The sequence below is a fragment of the Ascaphus truei genome, chromosome 1 (genome assembly GCF_040206685.1).
Source record: "Ascaphus truei isolate aAscTru1 chromosome 1, aAscTru1.hap1, whole genome shotgun sequence".
In the NCBI taxonomy this organism is placed as follows: Eukaryota; Metazoa; Chordata; class Amphibia; order Anura; family Ascaphidae; genus Ascaphus; species Ascaphus truei.
This window is the reverse complement of record NC_134483.1, coordinates 89,695,102-89,718,793: the sequence shown is the minus strand read 5'-3', so window position 1 is coordinate 89,718,793 and position 23,692 is coordinate 89,695,102. Positions and strand designations below refer to the sequence as shown.

At 39.9% G+C, this 23,692-nt stretch overlaps 1 protein-coding gene across 1 annotated transcript in view; it reads right to left on the bottom strand.

Moving 5' to 3' along the window:
• Positions 1-543: 543 nt before the first annotated feature.
• Positions 544-23,692, bottom strand: part of CERT1 (ceramide transporter 1) — a 122,426-nt gene continuing 99,277 nt past the window's right edge. The window contains exons 9-17 of the mRNA XM_075591474.1: positions 22,407-22,490; positions 21,526-21,615; positions 18,593-18,688; positions 17,156-17,288; positions 16,979-17,049; positions 15,710-15,838; positions 15,378-15,507; positions 4,610-4,750; positions 544-3,071 (exon numbers count right to left, since the gene is read on the bottom strand). Coding sequence (XP_075447589.1) covers positions 4,620-4,750; positions 15,378-15,507; positions 15,710-15,838; positions 16,979-17,049; positions 17,156-17,288; positions 18,593-18,688; positions 21,526-21,615; positions 22,407-22,490 — 864 coding nt within the window. The 3' untranslated portion in view covers positions 544-3,071; positions 4,610-4,619. The remainder of the gene's footprint in view (positions 3,072-4,609; positions 4,751-15,377; positions 15,508-15,709; positions 15,839-16,978; positions 17,050-17,155; positions 17,289-18,592; positions 18,689-21,525; positions 21,616-22,406; positions 22,491-23,692) is intronic.

Sequence of the window (23,692 nt, the reverse complement as noted above, 5' to 3'; positions counted from 1 at the left end):
ACATAACTCACCCCACAATGAGCAGCCACTTTACATTTTCTTTCCTCTAGATTGTAAACTCTAAGAAGCAGGGCCCTTATTAACTTCTGTATCTGTTTATGCTCGTCTGTCCTTGTGTGCCATTCAGTTTATGTAATGGAGGTCACTCTGTACCACGCTGCAGAAGATGTTGGCACTTCATAAATAAAGGATAATAAAGGAGAAAAACGTCCTCTTTCTGCTACGATTACCGTATCACCTGTGGTCTGCTAAGGCTACGGCCCCAGTCACTGCGTTCAAGCGTGCGCCAGAGCGCCTGGCGGCCCGTGCACCAGTTTCAGCCATGACCTGTGGTTTGCGGTTGCGCTTCCACTGAAGAGCCGAGATCCGCTGGGGGGAAAGGGGCGTGGCAGGGGTGCGGCCATGACATCACGCACGCCGACTGGGGCCTGCCCCATAGAAAGCAGTACCTTGTGTGCGGTGCACACGCCGTCGTGCGCGCAGCCACCGTTTGGGCAATAAGGACACCAGTAACGAAAACAACAAAAGGATTCTACACAAATATATTCTTTAGTGTAATACATTTATTTACAGAATAGCAAAAGTACATCACATTTAGTGCAAATGCAACTAATGATATTAAGGTTTATATACTGTTTTGTAAACTTCCAATAACCCCTTTGTAAAATAAAGCTTTTCATTTAGCCCTTTCAGTGCTGGACTGGTTTGCAATGCATTGTAAAGCAATGCGTTGCAGGATCTTCCAGTAGCAAGAGAGCTAAAGTTTTTGCCTACGTTTACGATAGTAACCAAAATAGCCGACATTCAACATCTGTGTTTATAATAGGTTTCATTCCCCCATAAGTGGAGTTTTAGTATTTTAGAAGACAATGCAAAACAGACATCGTCATTTAATGTAGACAACTATGTTTTCTAAAATGTTTACTGGTAATGTAGTGCTCACTAATTATTTTCTGGTGTCAGGCCATACTCTCGTTACCACATAGACACTTTCCCACCTAATTAAACCATGAACAGAGCTTTTCTTGTGGCAAGGGATTATTTATTTATTTTTAAATGTGCTTTCGGAGTATACAGTTATATGTGTAATAAAAGAATCAGATGTGAGGGTTCCATGAAGAGTGGCATCTTTATGTTTGTACAAGTAAAGCGTTTAACTCTCAAGGCAGAAAATCTGTAGGTAGTTGTTTAATTTCCAAAGTTGTCAAATTTGTACACAAAATTCTGAATATATACACCTGCATTTCAATATACTTGTCGAAAACAAATGTATAAATCGATTTAACATAAACAGTAGGTATGCGACAGTTCAGTGTGATATATATATTTGTAAATCTGTAATAACAGATGAACAAGACTGATATGAATCAATGTACAAAAAAGAAAATTAACCAAGACTCCTCACTACACCCAAATCAACAAGGGAGGGTAATCATATGGACGGCAACGGCTAGTACAGCAATCTTTATTTTCTTGTGTGTCGTTGTGTGGGAATGTACTCTATTGCAAATAGTCCACAAATGACTTGGCCATGAGCAATTTTTCCGTGACAAATTTTAGATTCATACCTAAATTCCCATTTCTAATTTCAAGTCCCAATTTCCCTCAAAATTGCATTTACAAAAAGCACGGCTTTAAAACACAGAATGGGGAACTACTAATAAAAAGGTGTTCTCTCCCTTGCACACTGGGGATGTGTTGTTACAGATAAGCTACCCCATTAAGTTACACACAAAGTTAAACGTAAAATGACTGATCTTATTCTTCTCAGGAGGGAGCTCCTTTTGATTTGTAATATTTGTCATGGTGGAAGAATCAGACAGGCTGAGGTGTAAAGCCATTGCTGTTAGGTCTCTGGGATCTCCTGCTTCTGGAACAAAACGTATCATCATCTATCCCTCTTATTCACCTGGTATTTTACATATAGGTGTTGGTGAAGAACCGCAATATGCATCCTCAAACTGTCTCAATGACACATTTAAATCAAAATAGCACTCTCCTGTCATTAGATATAATTTTGTAAAACTTTTATGTACAGATGTATCGTCTCAACATTTTGGTGCTTCATTTTGAAAAGGGTAGATCTAACCTTCTGTTAAGAGCAGCATTGCTCTAAACCAATCACTGCTGGATAGGTGAAGCAATGCATCTGTTCAATTCAGGAACACAAAGAGCTTGCAAACTCTTAACACAGAAGCCCGTCACCACATACCTGGTCTGAAAGACCTAGTTTACCTTAATCCAAAAAAGAATCTCCTGAAGAATCAACTCTTGAAATTTCTGGATCGTGTTCTAGAACAATTTTGCTCCACGTAATTAACACAAACTAAAAATACAATAGAAATATATAGATTTCTGGAAAAAATAAAGCTTTCTTAGATTTTGTTTCACTCCATCAGACTTAAGTCTTCATATGAGTTGCACGAGAAAAGGCAAAGCCATAGATTATAACAGCCCTCAGTTATTACTGTGAAGTTTTACAGAACCGTTGCAGGAATCAGCAACAGGCTAGCAAAGATGTATATTTATATAAAGCAGAAAAAGAAAAAGAAGAACCCAAACTTCCCGCTAACAATTTTTCAACAACCTGAAAAATGAAATGCCTGATGTGTTCTTGTGCTTAAAGAGCACTACATGTGCATTTAGGGTTTTTGCTCCTTTAATGTGCACAGAAACATAACACTTATGGCTTTATTTATTTTGTAAGCTTACAGTAGGTAAGCAATTTGTAAGTTGTATACAATGAAAGCCTCAATCCATGTTTTGTGACTAACATTTATCTCTTTCTCCCATATCCCTTCAAAGCAAGCAAATGGAAAAATAATAATAATATATAGACATGTACTTCTATCAGTACTAGTACTGTAGTTATAATTACACTCTGATTTAGCAAGGAGAGCTAGCAGAAGCTGGATAGTGTTTGATGTTCAGCCTCGTGTTATGATCCCACTCACTTTAGGACATATTAAACACTAGAAGGTGTAAAAAGGCTGCAGATCCGGTGTTCCAGCTGGGAGATTGAATGCTTTTCTCATCCAATGTGGAATGTTCTTACGGCCTTCTCCATTTCACTGCAGGAAGAAGACAGATCAATAACTTTTAGATTGTGGTAAAATGATCATAGTACCGTAGTTTGAAAAATGATCAGTTGGTGCTTTTATACAACAAAGATCACAATACAAGTAATTTCTTAAAGACTTTGTACAGTACTTTGCAATGACAATCACAACACCATAAGCCAAGAAAATCAATGATGTGAACTCATTTGTAGAACATTCCCATACAACACCAGTGACTGAAGTATTATGATACTATTCCCTATCTTTTATACTTGCAAATCATTTTTTTTAATTATTTTTTTGTAGTGGAGACTCCCATCCTGCTTCTAATGGGGGTCAAATACTCTTCTTTTTTAGTTTTTACATTTCTTGTAAATCCGAGTAGTGTAATATATATATATTTTGTAGGCAGTATTAAACATAATATAACTTCCCCACTTATATTTTTATTTTGAGTTAATCCATGCTGTTTAAATTACATTTTTAATACTTTAATTTCTAACTTCTCAACACTTAAATTGAACTGTGCAGGTTATACAATAAAGGAGTTCCTCTTTTCCCAAGCTTATAGAGGTTAATTCCTTTGAACCAGAAAACTTGTGTAGAAAAACAATAAAGCCCCGTGGTCACCCTCACTACGGCAGGTAAGTCCAGGTACTCCTTTTATTAGGGTGTAGGAGTTTACCTTTCTAGCAGGATGACAGAGGAACTGCTTTCTGAAATAGCAACACATTAACCCCTTCATCCTTTGCAGGCCCCTCTGGCAGTGAAGGGTTAACCATGAAGTCCCCATCTTCCAACCACACAAAGTATTGGAAAACCATTTAAAAAAAAAAAAATGTGCTGTTGATTTTTAACAGAGTATTTACTTGCCCTTCACTTCAAAAATCATTGTCCTTTTCTATTTTGAGAAAGATTACTTCATCAACTACTGTGGACAGTTCATCATATTGGTTTCTAAAAACTGGGCATCTTATTAGATGATGTCGTGCTATTCGGCATTGGGCTCCCTGGAGGCTCTCGAAGATCTCTTGAATTGCGAATTCTATATTAAAAATGGCATAGAAAATGCTTCAGCCGATGTCAAGGGGCACTATACTCACGTGTCTCACTCACGTAAACATACTTATACAACCCAATTACACATTTTCAATTGCCTATTATTTCAAAGAAACAAAGACTTATGCCAACATAAATAACAGACCACAAAATTACAAATAGCTATTTGACGATTGTGCATCCTGCAATCCATATGATGATATTCTAGAGTTGCATAGATGAAAGGTAAATCCTATATAAGATTAGGGGGGCTACATGAGTCCTGTATAAATCTGTGTGGAGTGATTTGCGATAGCACATTTCCTATAGAAGCTGATGATGCAGTGCTCACTTAATGCATATTTCAAACAAAATAATTCAATTCAAGTTAAGCCCAAATGGTGCAGACGTGATTCGAATCTAAGGGAGCTATTGTTTACTTGAATGCATTTAATTTGGTTCTAACTTCACCTTTGTGGTCATGGGTATAGAGAGAAAGAAGCTGGACTCACCGGACATTTGCTAATGGAAGGCAATGGGTTTGCCTGCGGTTTTCTCCTGCACATATGAAGTAAAACGCTTAAGAAATTTAGGGTATTCTCGTTTGGCTACTGCTCTAAGTACTGATGCAGGTGCCCAACCTCCCGGATTCACTAAAAGATAAAAGAATGACATTTAAAATCAAAAACACGAGCTGTATGAGGAGGAGTTATACATACACAACACATAGAATGAGTTTATACTTGTAAGAACAATGGGGGTCATTCACAAAGCAGTGATAAGCGGTTAAGTGCGATAAATTCCCTTACAGCACGAAACTGCCTGCTCTGCTATTCACAAAGCAGTGATAACAGTGCAGTATCGTGCAATAACGGCTTTTTATCACCCATAAACAGTCAATGAAAAAAAAAATAAGTCACACGATAGGCAAAAAAATGGCTAATCCGCTGTTTTTTTGCCAGTAACTGCTATTCACAAACCAGTGCTAAGTTTATCGTTCCGTAAAAGCTCACCATTTCTTTTCACCAGCTAAAGGCTGGCGCAAAAAAGATGGAGACATGCATAAAAGCATTTTTTTTCTGCACAGCATTAATACAAGAGGCCGACGGAGGCCCTTGGGTGGTTCCTGCTGGCTTGAGGTACCAATCATATGCACAAAAAGAAAACAATTGTCCAATACTTTGAAAGAAATACACCTCCCTCCCCCCTAACACATACAGTACAGTAATGGGCAAAATTACTATTATCCCGATATGGATAATAGTGCATTTGCCCATTTAAAATAAAACATTAACCAGCAGAAATAAAGTAAATAAAACTTGCACTTACCCCTGCCAGCCTGCCACGATGAAGGCCACCCTCATCACCGTCCATGTCCTCCGTTGCAGCAAGAATATAATAAGAAAATATAATCTAATGGCCCATAACCCCTTAATCACCTTAGCGGTTAGTAACCACTATAGTAATTAAGGGGTTAACCCACCCTGCCCCACTACCCACCCAGGAGGCCTAATCACACTCCCCAGGGAACTACCCCCACCCTCCACCCATTCATTGGTACAGTGGTACATCATGCTCATATAATATGGGCATGATATGCCACTATAGCAATAAATGGTGAAGCTTAAAAAAAAAAAACAGCCCCAAAATATAACATATTACATAGAAAAATAAACACATTACAAATGCCAATAAACCAATTGATTGGCACAGTGGGTTCATCATGCCCATATAATATGGAAAAAAGAGAAAACAGCGCACGACTCATAGTTTAGTAAAGTAATTATATTGTGACAATATTAAAATGTAAATGATTGCACATACAAGATACATTAACCATACAAGCAGGACATGTTTAGGGTACATGTTACCACTCTGGAGATTGAGGACTTGCTTCGTGAGGATCCCTCAGCATACACTCCTTCTGGTCCGGGCAGGAAACTTAACCCCAGTTGCAGCAAGAGTATTGAATCACGTTAGTGTAACAAAATCCATTACATAGTACCCACAGGGTTACAATGAAGACAACAATGGAGCAAACCTCTCCTACACCGCTAGACCCACTTCAGCTTGGACCCGTCAGTCAGCCACAGACCTCCACCCTGGTGCGATCGTGGATCAGGGTAATGACGTCACCTCAGTGCGTCGCAAGTCCGCAACAGCCAATTCAATTATCAGCAAAACAAACAGGGTCCCATAAGCAGCATGTGCAAGGTCAAAAGCACGGTGATAATGGCAAGGAGTGTGTCCAGTATACAGCAAAACAATCCTACCGGATACTCTTGCTGCAACCGGGGTTAAGTTTCCTGCCCGGACCAGAAGGAGTGTATGCTGAGGGATCCTCACGAAGCAAGTCCTCAATCTCCAGAGTGGTAACATGTACCCTAAACATGTCCTGCTTGTATGGTTAATGTATCTTGTATGTGCAATCATTTACATTTTAATATTGTCACAATATAATTACTTTACTAAATTATGAGAGTCGTGCGCTGTGTTTTCTCTTTTTTGCATGTTTCCTGTGAGATGTTGAGATATTCACTCTGACAGGCTGCAGACTCTCCACGGATGTTAAAGGTTTTTTGAATCTTATTTTCATCTCAATTTGTTTATTTCACATTGAGGAACATTTAGGAAGTTCATAGGTTGAACTTGATGGACGGAAGTCTTTTTTCAACCTCATCTACTATGCAACTATATAACACGACATTGTGTTCCCTTAAACCTTTTAATTCACAACTTTATTTGGGTTGTAAATTATCCACAAAATTATATATATATATATATATATATATATATATATATATATATATATATATATATATATATATACACACACAGTATATATATATATATATAGCTGCATTCGGTGCGCAGTTCATTGTTTTTATGTTACCATATAATATGGGCGTGATTTTACACTATGGCAGTCAATAGTCAACCTAAAAAATAAACATACAAATAAATTGTCCCAGGCGCTGTGAATAAAGTCCAATGAACCCCAATACCGTGAGCCAATTGGGCAGTCTTTGGTAAGGCTTCCTATGCCAGATAGATGATCCTGATAGTTTGGTGGACAGGCAGGGATGTTGTCTGATCTGATGTTATGATGTTTCTGTAATCATAGAGAAAAAAGACAGCAGGGCACGCACATGGCGTGGTATGGCTTTTCTCAATCACCCCCTGCCTAGAACCCTGAAATCCTACTTACAGGATGAGGGCTCTCGAGTACAGTTGAGAGAATCTGTGCCTCACGTCTCCATCCTTCACAGCGTCTCACGGATCCACGTGGTCTGGTCTGCAGGGATCCCCTTACTCGGCGTTGATGGTACCAGGAATGGGGTACTCCAGCACTCCCACAGATGATAGCATGCGGGGGGAGGGGGGGTTGGAGACGGGGAAAGATTGTGGAAATAGACTAGTGTGATAACGTACAGGGTATTTATTAACACACACAAACACGATAAAATCACACTTACAATATAAAAGATTGATGAGCTCCGCTCAAAATGCCGTCCGCAGCCTGTGCAGATCCCAATGTTACTCAGGGAACGGTCGCCACGCGCTGTACTCGATTCCGGATCTCGAGTGACGTCAGCAGTGGGGCGGACCGGGACTCTCCTCACACTAGGAACTACAGGTGCCCGGGCAGCTCAATTCACTAGGCTCCTCCTCCCTACGCGTTTCGTGACGTGTTGTCACTTCCTCAGGGGATACTGGAGCCTAGTGGATAGGCTATTTATGCTAATTTCAGGTAGAGAGCCCTCCTATAAGTGGGACGGACTGGGCGTGATTACCATGAGTTACATTCAACTGCGATCGTGGTAATGGCAGATTGGGATCAATGTTAAAACATACATCATCAATTTTGGACCCTTGTCATAGCATATAGTTTAAAAAAACAGCCTACATTTCTAGTGAATTGATTAGTAAATAAAACATCTTGTTGATCAAATCTTAAAAAATCACCTTGATGGTTTAAAAACATCTACAGTGTATATGATATCATTCAAAACATTGTGTACCAATTAAATAATATTCTTATACAGTACATGTACATATACAGTTGTTATGATATATAAATTTAAATTATAAACAACAATTGTAAAAGCAAATAGGCAGAGTTCAGTGCACTATTAAAATGAATTGGTACACAGATTTTAAAATGAGCAGTAAAAGTCTGGTGATCACTCAGGTATACTAAAATGATCAAAACCCTAATGAATTCACTGGTCTTTTAAAAAAGCTGCTAGGTCGAAATCGATATTGAGGCAGAGGGGGGACAGTGTCTTCAGTACATAGATCCAATAACTTTCTTTTTTAGATACTAAATTAAGTCTGTCTCCCCCCCGCCAACTACTTTTTGGGTTATCGATCCCTACACATATCAGACCCTCTGGGTTCTGGCCATGATGTGTTTTAAAATGATTTGAGACGCTATGAGTCTCGAGGCCCCTCTTAATGTTATAGACGTGTTCTGCGAACCGTCTTTTGAGGGGTCTCCCAGTGCGGCCTACATATTGCAGGCCGCAAGGACACTCTAATAAGTACACACAGAAGTTGGTCCTACAATTAATAAAAGTTTTAATATCAAAGCTAGTCCCTGTTACTCTGGATTGAAAGTTTTTAGTCTTTTTACTGTACTTGCAACCAATGCAATTGGTGCAAGTGTAATACCCCTTTAGATCATTTAACCATGACACATGGCGATCTCTGAGGCCATCAATAGGATAGCTGGGAGAGAGGGAAGATTTCAAATTCCTGGCCCTTTTATAAACAATTTTTGGTTTATTGGGGAGGATAGATTTCAGGATAGGGTCTTTGCGGAGAATGCCCCAATGTCTGTTAAAAGTCTTGGATATAACTGGGGCCAGCCCACTATACTGAGTGATAAAAAATGGAAACTGATCTGGGGTTTTAGGTTTGGAAATTCCTCCCATTTCTTTGCTACATATTAGAGAGGCTCTATCTATTTTGTTAACTTCTAATATAGCTCTATCTACTTCCTGATGTTTATATCCTCGTTCCATGAATTTAGTTTTTAGATCCTTGATCTGCTGATAATAGACATGATCTTCTGAGCAATTTCTCCTAATTCTTAATGCCTGTCCTTTCGGAATATTGCGCAGCCATTGGGAATGATGATGACTTGATGCCAACAAATATGTGTTCGCATCTACTTCCTTGTGGAAGGTTTTAGTGTGAACTGTATTATCAGTCACATATAGGGATAGATCAAGGAAGTTTATGGTATTTTTATTATCATTGAATGTGAATCTTAAATTTCTTGAATTGGTGTTCAGATGAACTTTAAATTGTTCCAGTTTGTCAATAGGTCCCCTCCAGACACACAGCACGTCGTCAATATATCTTTTCCAGAGCACCAGGTTTGCCCCAAATGGGTTAGAGGACCATATGTGGTCCTCCTCCCATATGGACATGAATAAATTAGCGTAACTAGGGGCAAACCTGGTGCCCATTGCGGTGCCGCATGTCTGGAGGAAGAATTGGTGGTTGTAACTGAAAAAGTTATGGGTCAGAATGAAGCTGATCCCATCCAGAATGAACTTCCTCAGTCTGTCGTCTACTCCACCGTCACGTTCTAAAACTCTCCTAATGGCGTCTATGCCCATCTGATGATCTATTACAGTATAGAGTGACACTACGTCGCACGTAACCCAACGCATGTCATCTGTCCAATCTAAATCCTGATCCAAAAGTGTCAGGGAGTTCGGGATGAGGTAATTACCATCAGGGAGATGGAGTTCATAGCAATTGAACAACCCAGGATCCCGATGTTCTACTTCATCCCGAAGTTACATAAAAACCTCACCAGACCCCCAGGCCGCCCAATCATATCAGGGATAGGCTCCTTAACATCGAACCTATCCCAGTTCCTAGACTATCTTTTACAGAAATATGTGGTACAAGTCCCATCCTATCTAAGGGACACTTCACAGGTGTTAACCCTGATACAGGATTTAGATTGGACAGATGAGGATTTAGGATTTAGATTGGACAGAAGATCATGTCTATTATCAGCAGATCAAGGATCTAAAAACTAAATTCATGGAACGAGGATATAAACATCAGGAAGTAGATAGAGCTATATTAGAAGTTAACAAAATAGATAGAGCCTCTCTAATATGTAGCAAAGAAATGGGAGGAATTTCCAAACCTAAAACCCCAGATCAGTTTCCATTTTTTATCACTCAGTATAGTGGGCTGGCCCCAGTTATATCCAAGACTTTTAACAGACATTGGGGCATTCTCCGCAAAGACCCTATCCTGAAATCTATCCTCCCCAATAAACCAAAAATTGTTTATAAAAGGGCCAGGAATTTGAAATCTTCCCTCTCTCCCAGCTGTCCTATTGATGGCCTCAGAGATCGCCATGTGTCATGGTTAAATGATCTAAAGGGGTATTACACTTGCACCAATTGCATTGGTTGCAAGTACAGTAAAAAGACTAAAAACTTTCAATCCAGAGTAACAGGGACTAGCTTTGATATTAAAACTTTTATTAATTGTAGGACCAACTTCTGTGTGTACTTATTAGAGTGTCCTTGCGGCCTGCAATATGTAGGCCGCACTGGGAGACCCCTCAAAAGACGGTTCGCAGAACACGTCTATAACATTAAGAGGGGCCTCGAGACTCATAGCGTCTCAAATCATTTTAAAACACATCATGGCCAGAACCCAGAGGGTCTGATATGTGTAGGGATCGATAACCCAAAAAGTAGTTGGCGGGGGGGAGACAGACTTAATTTAGTATCTAAAAAAGAAAGTTATTGGATCTATGTACTGAAGACACTGTCCCCCCTCGGCCTCAATATCGATTTCGACCTAGCAGCTTTTTTAAAAGACCAGTGAATTCATTAGGGTTTTGATCATTTTAGTATACCTGAGTGATCACCAGACTTTTACTGCTCATTTTAAAATCTGTGTACCAATTCATTTTAATAGTGCACTGAACTCTGCCTATTTGCTTTTACAATTGTTGTTTATAATTTAAATTTATATATCATAACAACTGTATATGTACATGTACTGTATAAGAATATTATTTAATTGGTACACAATGTTTTGAATGATATCATATACACTGTAGATGTTTTTAAACCATCAAGGTGATTTTTTAAGATTTGATCAACAAGATGTTTTATTTACTAATCAATTCACTAGAAATGTAGGCTGTTTTTTTAAACTATATGCTATGACAAGGGTCCAAAATTGATGATGTATGTTTTAACATTGATCCCAATCTGCCATTACCACGATCGCAGTTGAATGTAACTCATGGTAATCACGCCCAGTCCGTCCCACTTATAGGAGGGCTCTCTACCTGAAATTAGCATAAATAGCCTATCCACTAGGCTCCAGTATCCCCTGAGGAAGTGACAACACGTCACGAAACGCGTAGGGAGGAGGAGCCTAGTGAATTGAGCTGCCCGGGCACCTGTAGTTCCTAGTGTGAGGAGAGTCCCGGTCCGCCCCACTGCTGACGTCACTCGAGATCCGGAATCGAGTACAGCGCGTGGCGACCGTTCCCTGAGTAACATTGGGATCTGCACAGGCTGCGGACGGCATTTTGAGCGGAGCTCATCAATCTTTTATATTGTAAGTGTGATTTTATCGTGTTTGTGTGTGTTAATAAATACCCTGTACGTTATCACACTAGTCTATTTCCACAATCTTTCCCCGTCTCCAACCCCCCCTCCCCCCGCATGCTATCATCTGTGGGAGTGCTGGAGTACCCCATTCCTGGTACCATCAACGCCGAGTAAGGGGATCCCTGCAGACCAGACCACGTGGATCCGTGAGACGCTGTGAAGGATGGAGACGTGAGGCACAGATTCTCTCAACTGTACTCGAGAGCCCTCATCCTGTAAGTAGGATTTCAGGGTTCTAGGCAGGGGGTGATTGAGAAAAGCCATACCACGCCATGTGCGTGCCCTGCTGTCTTTTTTCTCTATGATTACAGAAACATCATAACATCAGATCAGACAACATCCCTGCCTGTCCACCAAACTATCAGGATCATCTATCTGGCATAGGAAGCCTTACCAAAGACTGCCCAATTGGCTCACGGTATTGGGGTTCATTGGACTTTATTCACAGCGCCTGGGACAATTTATTTGTATGTTTTTTTGGCTCATACAGGTTTGGAATAGCCTGTTGATTTTTTGTTCCATAGGCTGCTTTTTCATTTTTTGATCACTTTAGGGCTATTCACTTTAATTTGTAATCACTTTTCATTCACATTGTGTAGATTAGCGCTTTTTAGAGGGTTTATAATTGTTTGTTTGTTAAAAAATAAACAACCTCCAACAATGTCCAATGCAATCAAAACAATCACCAAATAAACAATAAACAAGTAAAACACCCCAAAATTACCAGCAATCAATTAAGCAAATACCAAATAAACACAAAATAAAAAGCAGAAATATTTCAAAGCAAAGAAAATACATTTAAAAGAAATAAAAACAAGCATTTGCCAAAAAAAGCCTGGTGCGCATGCGCTGGAGATGTTGCCGCCGGCTGGGCGTGCCTGCGCAGTAGCCACTGGGCAGACGCAGCGCAGCCCACACACACACACACGCGCAGCCCACACACACACGCGCAGCCCACACACACACACGCGCAGCCCACACACACACACGCGCAGCCCACACACACACACGCGCAGCCCACACACACACACGCAGCCACACACACACGCAGCCACACACACACGCAGCCACACACACACACACACACACGCAGCCCACACACACACACACGCAGCCCACACACACACACACACGCAGCCCACACACACACACACACGCAGCCCACACACACACACACACACGCAGCCCACACACACACGCAGCACACACGCAGCACACACGCAGCACACACACACACACACGCAACACACACACGCAGCACACACACGCAGCACACACACACGCAGCACACACACACGCAGCACACACACGGAATTCAGTTACTATACATATAAAAGTGCAACTAAGTAAAACCAAGTGTGTGCCGCGCACGCACGTTCAAAGTCAAACTTCTTTGCATTTTATTTATTTATTTATAAAATATTTTACCAGGAAGTAATACATTGAGAGTTACCTCTCGTTTTCAAGTATGTCCTGGGCACAAAGTAAAACAATACATGGTTACAAGTACAGTTACATAAATGAACAGGGTATACATTATATACAAGACATTGCGTGCACAGTTAAAGAAAATATATATTATAGGCGCATGTAACAGTTACAGACCAGATTAAAGTGTGAGACAGCCTTAGATTTGAAAGAACTTAAACTGGTGGTGGATGTGAGAGTCTCTGGTAGGTTGTTCCAGTTTTGGGGTGCACAGTAGGAGAAGGAGGAACGTCCGGATACTTTGTTGAGCCTTGGGACCATGAACAGTCTTTTGGAGTCTGATCTCAGGTGATAGGTACTGCATGTGGTAGGGGTGAGGAGCTTGTTCAGATAGCTGGGTAGCTTGCCCATGAAGAATTTAAAGGCAAGACAGGAAAGGTGAACGTTGCGCCTAGACTCTAGTGATGACCAATCTAGTTCTTTGAGCATATCGCAGTGATGTGTGTTGTAGTTGCATTGGAGAACAAAACGACAAATTGAATTGTAGAGGGTGTCAAGTTTGCTAAGGTGGGTTTGAGGTGCCGAGCCGTATACTATGTCTCCATAGTCAATAATTGGCATTAGCATCTGCTGTGCGATACGCTTTCTGACCAGGAGACTTAGGGAGGATTTGTTCCTGTAGAGTGCCCCTAGTTTGGCATAGGTCTTGGTTGTCAGGGTATCAATGTGCATCCCGAATGATAAGTGGGAGTCAAACCATAAGACCAGGTATTTAAAACTAGTGACAGGGGTTAGGGTGGTGTTAGCGTTGGTTCTTATCAGGAGCTCAGTCACTGGGAGCTTTACAAATGTAGTCTTGGTCCCAAATACCATTGTTACAGTCTTGTCAGTGTTTAAAAACAGTTTGTTTTGGGAAATCCAATTTTCGAGTCTCAAAAAGTCAGACTGAAGTAGGTGTTGAAGGTCAGAGAGGCTATGGCTGTGTGCATATAGGATTGTGTCATCTGCTTACATGTGTATTGAGGCTTCCTTACAAGCTGTGGGAAGATCATTAATGAACACTGAGAAGAGTAGGGGCCCCAGAACAGAGCCTTGCGGGACACCACAGGTGATATCCGGGGGGTTGGAGTTAGAGCCTGAGATGGACACATGTTGGGATCTTCCTGTTGGTAGGACTGAAAACAGCTTAAAGCATGCTTCCCTATTCCAGAACTCTGGAGTTTGTTACGCAGGATAGCATGATCAACTGTGTCAAAAGCCTTTGCAAAATCTAGGAATACTGCACCAGTGAGTTGTCCCCGTTCCATTCCACACTTTTGGCACTGAAATTATGTTTTGAGTTTGAATTAAAAACATCACCATCACAAATACAATTTCTGTGACAAAACTGTGACAAAACACAAAGACTTTTCACTTAAAATGCGTGTGCTCGGCAAACATACACTTTTTTTTCTGAGTTGAAATGTATTATTTTGTGTTTTGACAACAAAATTTGACTACTAGAACTTTGTAGGCTATTATGGTAAGTAAGACACGCCCTAAAACAGAAGAACAATTGTTCATAACAAAGCAAGATATTTAAACGAATAGGAGAAAGTCAATTGAATGATAGATGCTATCGAAATGTCAGATATTCTGGAGCATAAATACATGAATTGAGAATTTGTGAATTGAGGCAGGAGCAGAAGAGAGCTAGGAAAGAGGATATGCAAATAGATGAAAAGTAAACAAATAGAATATCAGCTATTATAGAGATACGTGGTTTTTAGAACGCAAACAGATTCTGTTGCACAATGTGATGGAAAAGCAAAGAAAGAAAAGTCTGGAGCTCGGGTAGGTGAAAGGAAAGACTGATGTATTTATTAACAAAGGCCAATACTGTGGGGAGTTCTGCAAGTACAATAATAAAAAGAAATATCAGATACGGATTGGATTCCACTTGAAAATTGTGCAGCAAGATGAAAATAAAAGGTACAACAATTCTTCTTTATGTCTCCCTAAAGTACTGTAAAAAATATATACTTTTTTTTTTTTTTACAGCATTGCAATTTATCTGTTAAGATCACAGGGTGACCAACATCCAGTTGGATGACAAACATTTTCTCTTTCACCGTTTTTCACGTACAATCATTTAAAGCGATCATCTTAAATATGTTAATCTGCAGAAATGTAAAAGCCTTACCATTAGCGACATACGTAATCTTGCACTGGATGTTGTCTCTGCTAATTGCCTTGTTGACTTCTGGTGGGCTGACCAGTGTCTGACAGATCATAGCAATGTTGATTTTGGCCCGAACGCACCGATTGTTGAGCTAATAAAATGCATGGGAAACAGATATTATGATGCAACATCTGACAATTATTTTCACTTCAATAAAGCTCAGAAGTTTTTTTTTTTTTACTTGGTGGTCAAGTCAGCGGTAGTGTCCTCCGTACTTTGTGCAGATCTTTTGATTCACAGTCCAATTCTTTGCCTACAAAACAGCTATAAAATAAGCTGTGGGTGCTACTCACAGGAGCTCTGTCATGATCCACAGAGAAATTGCAGACAATCCAAGTGTCTGTTTCACTTTCACTGGCAGCTGGTATCACTCGAATGGCAGATAAATACAAGACATCGCGCTGGGAAGCAGGCCACACCCTCTGCAAGGAATAAACCGTTTTTACATTATCCATTTCTTAAAGTGCAGTGAAAAGTAGTAGCATCAATCACTACATAAATAAAATACAACAGCTCCTTAATAGTGACAATATTATTGAGGCAGTATTCTGTTAGCCCACTAAGAATGTTTTTTAAGCCTCAGTCTGGTCGATACATAACCTACCACATTGATAGGTCTAACCACCCTTGATATGCTCTTTTATTATAAGAACTTAGAATTTACCCACCACCGTAATTAACCTTTTAATACAATTACTCATTTTGTTTATACTTTTGTCTTGTTACCATGACAACGCATTCCATTAAGTCACCTGGCGCTCCAAAAAGAATAGGGTGTGCTTACTCCAAGTAACACTGGTGACATTGTGCTGTACAGAGGGGGTGGAACCATTGGTCGGTTCGGTTGTAACGTGGATGAGAATACGGCGAGTGGGACGCTAACCCTTTGGACTATGCTCAATTTCTCTTATGAGTAAGATGTAAGATTTTCCAATAGACGTTCAATACTACATGGCAAAGTCTTTTTGTACTTCCTGATCTTTTGTTTTAAGTGAAACCCATGATGACCGACTCGGCAAGATATCGGACTACTGAAGCCAAGTCAAGTGAGTAATGGACTAAATTATTTTTTATCAGAGTGCTATTGCTTTATCCTGAAATATGTGGAAGGGTTTTCTTTATATGCGTTATTATAGAGTTTGTATAGTAATAAGAGGAATATTTGAACATGTTTTTAAATGTTTCAACGTTTCAACACAAGTTGACTTGGCCACATCACTGTCAGAGTGGAATAAAGGGATTAACAAACACCAAACAAGATGTAACGTTATTGGGCATGCATATCATGACATAAATAACTAGTTTAAATTAATACATTTTACCAGGTATTGCATTATTGTGTACATAACATTAACACAGGTGCACTGGTGCATGACATTAGTATCCATCATTTTAATATTATCTGACAAAGCATTATTACTGCAAGAGTGGCCTGCAACACACAGCAATGCATGGGAGCACCAATGGGTATGAGGGGGCTAACACAACAAGACACCAAACAAACAAGCTGTAACATTACTGGCTGTGCATATCACAGACTATTTACTAGTTTAGATGAATACCTTGTGCGTCTGGTATACAATGATTGCATTACTAGATAAATCTTCCACAACATCAAAATTGTCAATGGTAGCTAGGGGAAAAAAAAGACAATGAAAAGTTACAGAACTAAAATATAGGCAGAAATGGCAACCACATGCATTTAAGTAAATCCACTCTATTGAAAACGAATGTCTTACTTTCCCAGTCATTGCGAACTTTGACATCCCAGAAGTACTGGCAGACCTCGTGGCCAGTGACCCCTTTCACAGAATGCGTGGCCTTTAGTGGGTCAAGGACAATTCCATTTTCCTCCACTTCTCTTCTATAAACCTATATATGGATATATAACAAAATGTTTGCTCCTGATCTAATGAAGCTTGTGATGCTAAACAAAGCGGAGGGGGGAAAAGTTTTGTTTGCCACCTACACAAACCTATCTTCAAATTCATGACTCAAAGTTAATACACAAAGGCACAATCCCTTTCTTTTACTTCTCTTTTTGCTTTGAAAATTCAGAAGACTATTACAGTCGCTCATGAACTTTAAAATACTAGGTTTAATACATACATCTTGTAATAGTTTATACTGCGTTATACGACAGATTTCACAGATTATCTTGGCGATTGTAAATTATTTTAGTGACAATACACGCTTTCAAAAATCCTATTGGTTTCTTTTTCAGATTAGATCATGTAAACCTGAGAGAGATGCATCCCTGTATACCAGTGATTCCCAACCTGGGTTCTGTGGAGCAGTCCCAGTTGTTCCGCCTAGCTGCCCGCAATCACTGCGGCCCGCGACGACTTTCCTGGATCTTCCCTCTGGCTCTCCCCTACCATTCCTCCTCCTCCGTAGGAGCGCGCTCTAGCACTTCCGGTTCCTGCACAAGACTGCGTGCAGTCCTCGCCGCCCCAAGCCTCCTGCCTGCTGCCTCAAGCCTCCCGCTTCCACCTTCTGCCCGCTTAAGGAAGGTATATGGGATGATGAGGGGGCGGGGGGAGATCCTTGGTGGTGGTAACTTGTGAGCTGGGGCAGGGGGTGATGTGAGATGCAGGGGGGTGGGTATATGAGGATGATGATGGGTGCTGGGGGAGATATAAGCATGATGAGGGGTGCTGGGGGAGATATGAGGATGATGATGATGGGTTCTGGGGGAGTTATGATGATGGGGAGTGCTGGGGGAGATACGAGGATAATGAGGGATGCTGGGGGGGATATGAGGATGATGAGGGGTGCTGGGGGAGATACATTACATTGCAAAATATATACACTGTTTATTCAAAAGTATGAGTTAATTATTATTTATTAACCCTACTGCTTTACAAGTCTATTTTGTTATTTACCCCTGTCGAACATGTGTCATCCAGATAGGGGTTCCTCGATATTGTAAAAAATACTTCAAGGGTACCCCCAAACAAAAAAGGTTGGGAATCACTGCTGTACACTGAATACACAAGTATTACAGAGTTAATAAATTAAAAAAAAAAAAAAAAAAAAAAGGATTAACTGCTTTCAACCAGTGAATGATGATAAATTGGCTTTCATTTGGTCACAGTTTTAATCGTGCAAGTATTTGAACGAAGAAAGTCACCTGAAAAGCAGGTTGTGAGATAGAAGAGGCCAAACAGTATTACCTTCATTTCTCCCTCTTCCACTACGAGCTGCCAGTTGGCATCACCTCCCACATCTTGTAGCGAGTAAGTCATGTGGTTTTTTACCATCTCTTCCACCTTCAAAACACAAGTCACATTCAAAATGATTTATAGTGAACCAGGTATTTGCACTGACTTGTCTTCAAATCACCCATACACTTTGTATACAGATTGCACTTGCATGAGAAGACAGCTTCTCTTTATATTGAATGAGAAGCAACATTCTGCTGAATTGGCTACAGTCCTAATGTGCAAGAATGTCAAAATAACAAAGTATGCTATAAATCTGCAGCTCCGAGAGACTGCAATATAAAAATTGCACTTCGCCGCAATCCCCTCGACTCCCCATAAAGGTTGCATTTATTTCCACCATTGTGAAGTCCTTTTGCTACTGTATTTAGCAATGCTACTGTAAAAGCATTCATAAAATATAATTTGCCTTGCAGGGAAACTAAAATGGCTGCCGTTATTCACACACAAACACTAAAGGTTGCTAGGGTAACAGCTGATGCCAGTGAAATAATAAAGCCAGGCAAAAAAGAAACAAAAACACAAAAACTAGCAGATCACCACAATTGAAACTATGAGTTTATGTTACGACTTCATTTTGGCTTTTTGGAGGCCTGAAACCTTAAAGCAACACGTGTCGCCCCCTAACGTTGATGTTATTACTCTGTCTGGGGGGGGGGGGGGAAGAATAATAATCCTCCTGGACATAAAATATCGGTGAGCCTCGATCCAGGGCAGCCAGTAGGACGACACTCGCTTTCTGTTGGCGACATGTTTGTAGGTATTTAAAAAACAAAACAAAAATGTAAATGTCTCCGGAACCGAGGGATTGCTGCTTTGAGTCAATTGTTGTTGGCTTCTAGAGAATAACAAAACTGTATTGAACGTCATTAAAATAAACCAATGCTTAGAAAAGTCTCATGTAAAACAAGTGTTTGCATAATTTTATTACAGTGCAAATTGTGCGGAGTGGCAGTGAGGCTCTTATTATTGGCTCTATGGAGAAGGAAAAATGAAGTCTTTTATATGTAAATATGCAAATTGTGGCAATTACTTGTTTGTAGATTGTAAGTTGCTCTTTAAAAAGAAATAAAATTTCAATCATACATTTGTTCAACACATTTGCTGTTGCAGGTTCTAGAAACCCAGTGCTCTATAACAGCAGCAGGAACGTGGGTAAGTAAAGGAAACACGTTATATAAAAACATTGTACAACAGTTCCCATAATGTATTTTGTATAAGTATTGTGTTACTGGTTAGGTCTTACTAGTTTAACATTCCAGGAGATGTAGCACATCTTCCAATCTTAGTTGTAGGGATGGGGTTAAAATAAAGCCGATAGATGGTAACCCATTCAGTGCAAGAATACAGTACCTGGATGCTGAAACTGTGGTCATCAGAGGCACTGACTAGATCAATGGAATAAGAGCGACTATGTGGCTACCACAGAGAGACAGAAAAACCAGGTAATCAGAACAAAAAAGTAACAGAACAGCTGCCAAGCGCCAGATTACAGAGACAAGGAAAGCAAAAGCAAAAGAACAATGAGGGAGGAAAAGGTCCCCTTGCAACCAGGTATTTTATATTTTCCTTAGAAAAGAAGAATGCTCATCAACATACTCTTTAAAGTAAAGTGTACGGTAAAAAAATAACAAAAAAGGGAGAATTATTGATTCCCTTTGAGCTGCTAGACTAAGGCAGAACAGTGCGAAAAGGATTCAAGTAAAATCTAAATTAAAAACAATAAAATAACCACATGGAATAATTACCCAGAAGAGTTTAATTTTTAAGTCAACAATAGTACAATATTTGAGTTCTCTTTGAGCAAAGCCATAAATACACATTTTTGCCAAGTTTTTCTTAATAAATGTTATTTTCTATTAAAAACTATATTTACCAGGATAGCTCCACTATAACAGATGTAAGATTACAAATGGCTAATTATGTGTTCATCAATATTTAAAAGCAGCAAGCAAGCTAGTAATGTACTCGGGAATTTTACTAACGGCACTCGGCATTATAAACTAAAAAAAAAAGGGGTTTCTATTTTAAAAATAATAAGCCGGGGGGGGGGGGGGGCTTTTCCCACTTGGTTGTTTCTGGTATACTGTTGGTATGGCTTTTTTATTTTATTTTTATTAGAGGAATAACGTTTTTGGACTTTTTTTTGTCTGTTTGAGGTAGCTGTGCACAGCGTGTGGTAGTTAGAATATTTGTGGAGGGCTCAATGCTGTGCCACACTCTTTCCTGTTTCTGCTACAGACTCATATTTTCTGTAAATCAATACAGTATGTGTGGCCATTCTGAAATAAAGGCCCAAAAATCAAAGCGGTTTGCAGAATTCTGCAGTAGTTTTAATATAGTGCAATTTCTGCATGTAATGCAGAGTATACAGCTTTCAATAGTTGTTGCTTAGTAAATGTTATATACAGTATAACAATGAGGTTGCCTCTAATCAATCCTGGCTAAATTAAAGGTGCAGCCCCATATAGTTGGCCAGTGGAGTGTCTCAGAGGCCTCTGAATGGGGAAGTGTCTGTCAATCAAGTGTTTTCTTCATCATTATCCCACCCTGTCCTCATCATAGAACCAGTACAGTTAAGGGGATGTGTGGAGAGGGGACGCTGGCTGTATAAACACTTGCTGATCACACAAAGGGAGCAGCCAGAGGAGATCAAACACCTCCCCAAGTCTAACTTTAAAAAGTAATAATACAGAACAGCGTCAGCTTTCTGTGTAAAAAGGGAAAAAAAGAAAATTTATCAATTTCCCAGGTGAGATCCCTTAAACAGGTCAGTGGATTTCGTTCACTTTGTGCCTATGAGGGATTGCGCAAAAAACAGAGCTACAAAAAACAGTGCAAACACTGGGCATTGAAAGAAAACAAAGCAAACAAGTGCAACTTACCGTTTGAACAAATCTGTGAGTGCCAACAGTGTACGCATCACTTGTCGGTAGTGATGATGGGCAATGTGATCGCACCTTTTCAGAGTGAGACTTGGAAAACAATGGGCTTCAAATTAGATCAAAGGGTATTGACACAATGCTTTTTTACATGCAAACGTTCTCGGTCTACAAACTACTAGAAAAAAAAAGGACTAGGAAATTAAACTTCTGTTGGAAGAAATAGATATACTGAAGACTCCGATTTTAAATCTGTATACTGCCATTTGGAATGAAGCAATACATTTTAAAAACATTTTTTAGATGCATCTTTTAATAGGTCATTTTCAGCATTCAAATACGTGCCAGACTGTCAACATTCACTCTGCCAATACAAAACAAGAAGTCAGTGTTCAACACTGATACCTTAAGAGTAGTTACTGTAACCACAGCCTTTTAAAGAAACACTAAAGAGAGGAAAAGCTTCTATCTATACAACAACAAAACAATCATTCCCATGCATAACATTTAACCCCATTGGCTGAGAAAGGGTTAAGCTACTGTATCAGTTTAATTATTTCCTATTGTTCAGGATAAACATAATAATTGCCTTCACTTTTGATAGACTTCCTGTACTCAGCTATTGGAACCCCTGATACAATCATGGAGACGCGATAACTGATGGCAATCTGGCATTTACATTTTTAAAAACCTCAACATTTATAAACTTAAAAATTGTTTAAAAAAAAAAAAAAAACCAACACATTATGTTTAATGATGGCAAGAATTCATAATGGTTTTGAATTGCTAGTTGTAAGGCAATGAAATGGAAACAATTGTCCATTTTTCACTTGGATCTTAAAAGTTTTGCAAAATGAAGACGTAATACAGATTTCAACAAATACCTTCTCAATCTTGTCCTGTCGGTCCAAAGCAGCTTCAACAGCATCAAAGAATTCTTCCTCTTTGATGAGGCTGTTAGGCCCTTCCTGTCACAAAACACAAAAATGATTGTTTTGTTTGTGGTCATCATTTAATGGGCTTACAGTATGTATCTTGCAGTAAGTAGCTTGCACTGTATTTTCAAAATACTAGCTGTACAGGTGGTCCTCTATATCGGTCTGTCCCTTATATTCCGCGGAACACATTATCTGCCGCTCACAGCCGCGGATTAACATTGGTTGCGCAATCAGACGTTTTGCTATCTGATGGCGGTTTGCGGGACGGATTCAGGCGGATAACCGAGGACAGCTTGTAATACGATTCATACATGCATTGTGAATTGCCTACTTTGTGTAGTAACCGGTTCTTTTTTTAATTGACAAAACATGCACATTAAGTTATTGTTTTTTTTTTAAAATGTATAATTCATTACTGTGCTACCAATAATAGAAATTGTGCAGTTTTATACATAGTAACATAGGTAAAGTTCATCAATTTCAACCTCTGCGAAATTTATAAATCAGATGTTTGATATATTTATTGTTTGGGTTATGCATTCATGGTTTTCGTAGATCTGTAAATGAAAGGTTAATCTTAGAGAGCAGTGCAAGGACAGTCTGTCTACATTGGGAGGAGCGGCTCAGCGAGTAAAGACTCTGAGTGGCACTGAGTTTGAAGCAGGGGAGCCTGGTTCAATTCCCAGTGTTGGCTCCTTGTGACCTTGGGAAAGTCACTTTATCTCCCTGTGCCTCAGGCACCAAAAACATAGTGTAACCTTTACAGGGCAGGCACTGTGTCTGCAAAATGTCTCTGTAACGCGCTACGTAAAAACTAGCGGCACTATACAAGAACAATCTGTTAAGCGTGTAATATAGTGCGCTACCGTGCGCGCGTCAATTATAATTGGCTGTGTTAGCCAGACGTTTCTATACTATTTACGGACGGCCGTGAGCGGTGGCGCAGCAGACCAGGGAAATTACAATAAAATTGTATTTTCACGCTGCTGCCTAACGCTGTGACGTCAGTCACGCCCCCTAACCGCGCGCGTCACTGCTTGCACCCTAACTAAACGCATCGGCGAGCGCACCAGCGCCTGCTATATAACAAGCCTGAACCACGCCTCATATGTGAAATACACATTACATACTTTTAGCTATCGGAATCAATGGACTTAAGAGCTGAGGAAATCCAGCACAAAATATAGACAATCAGATTTGCAGATGCAAACTTTATATATAAAATAGGATCA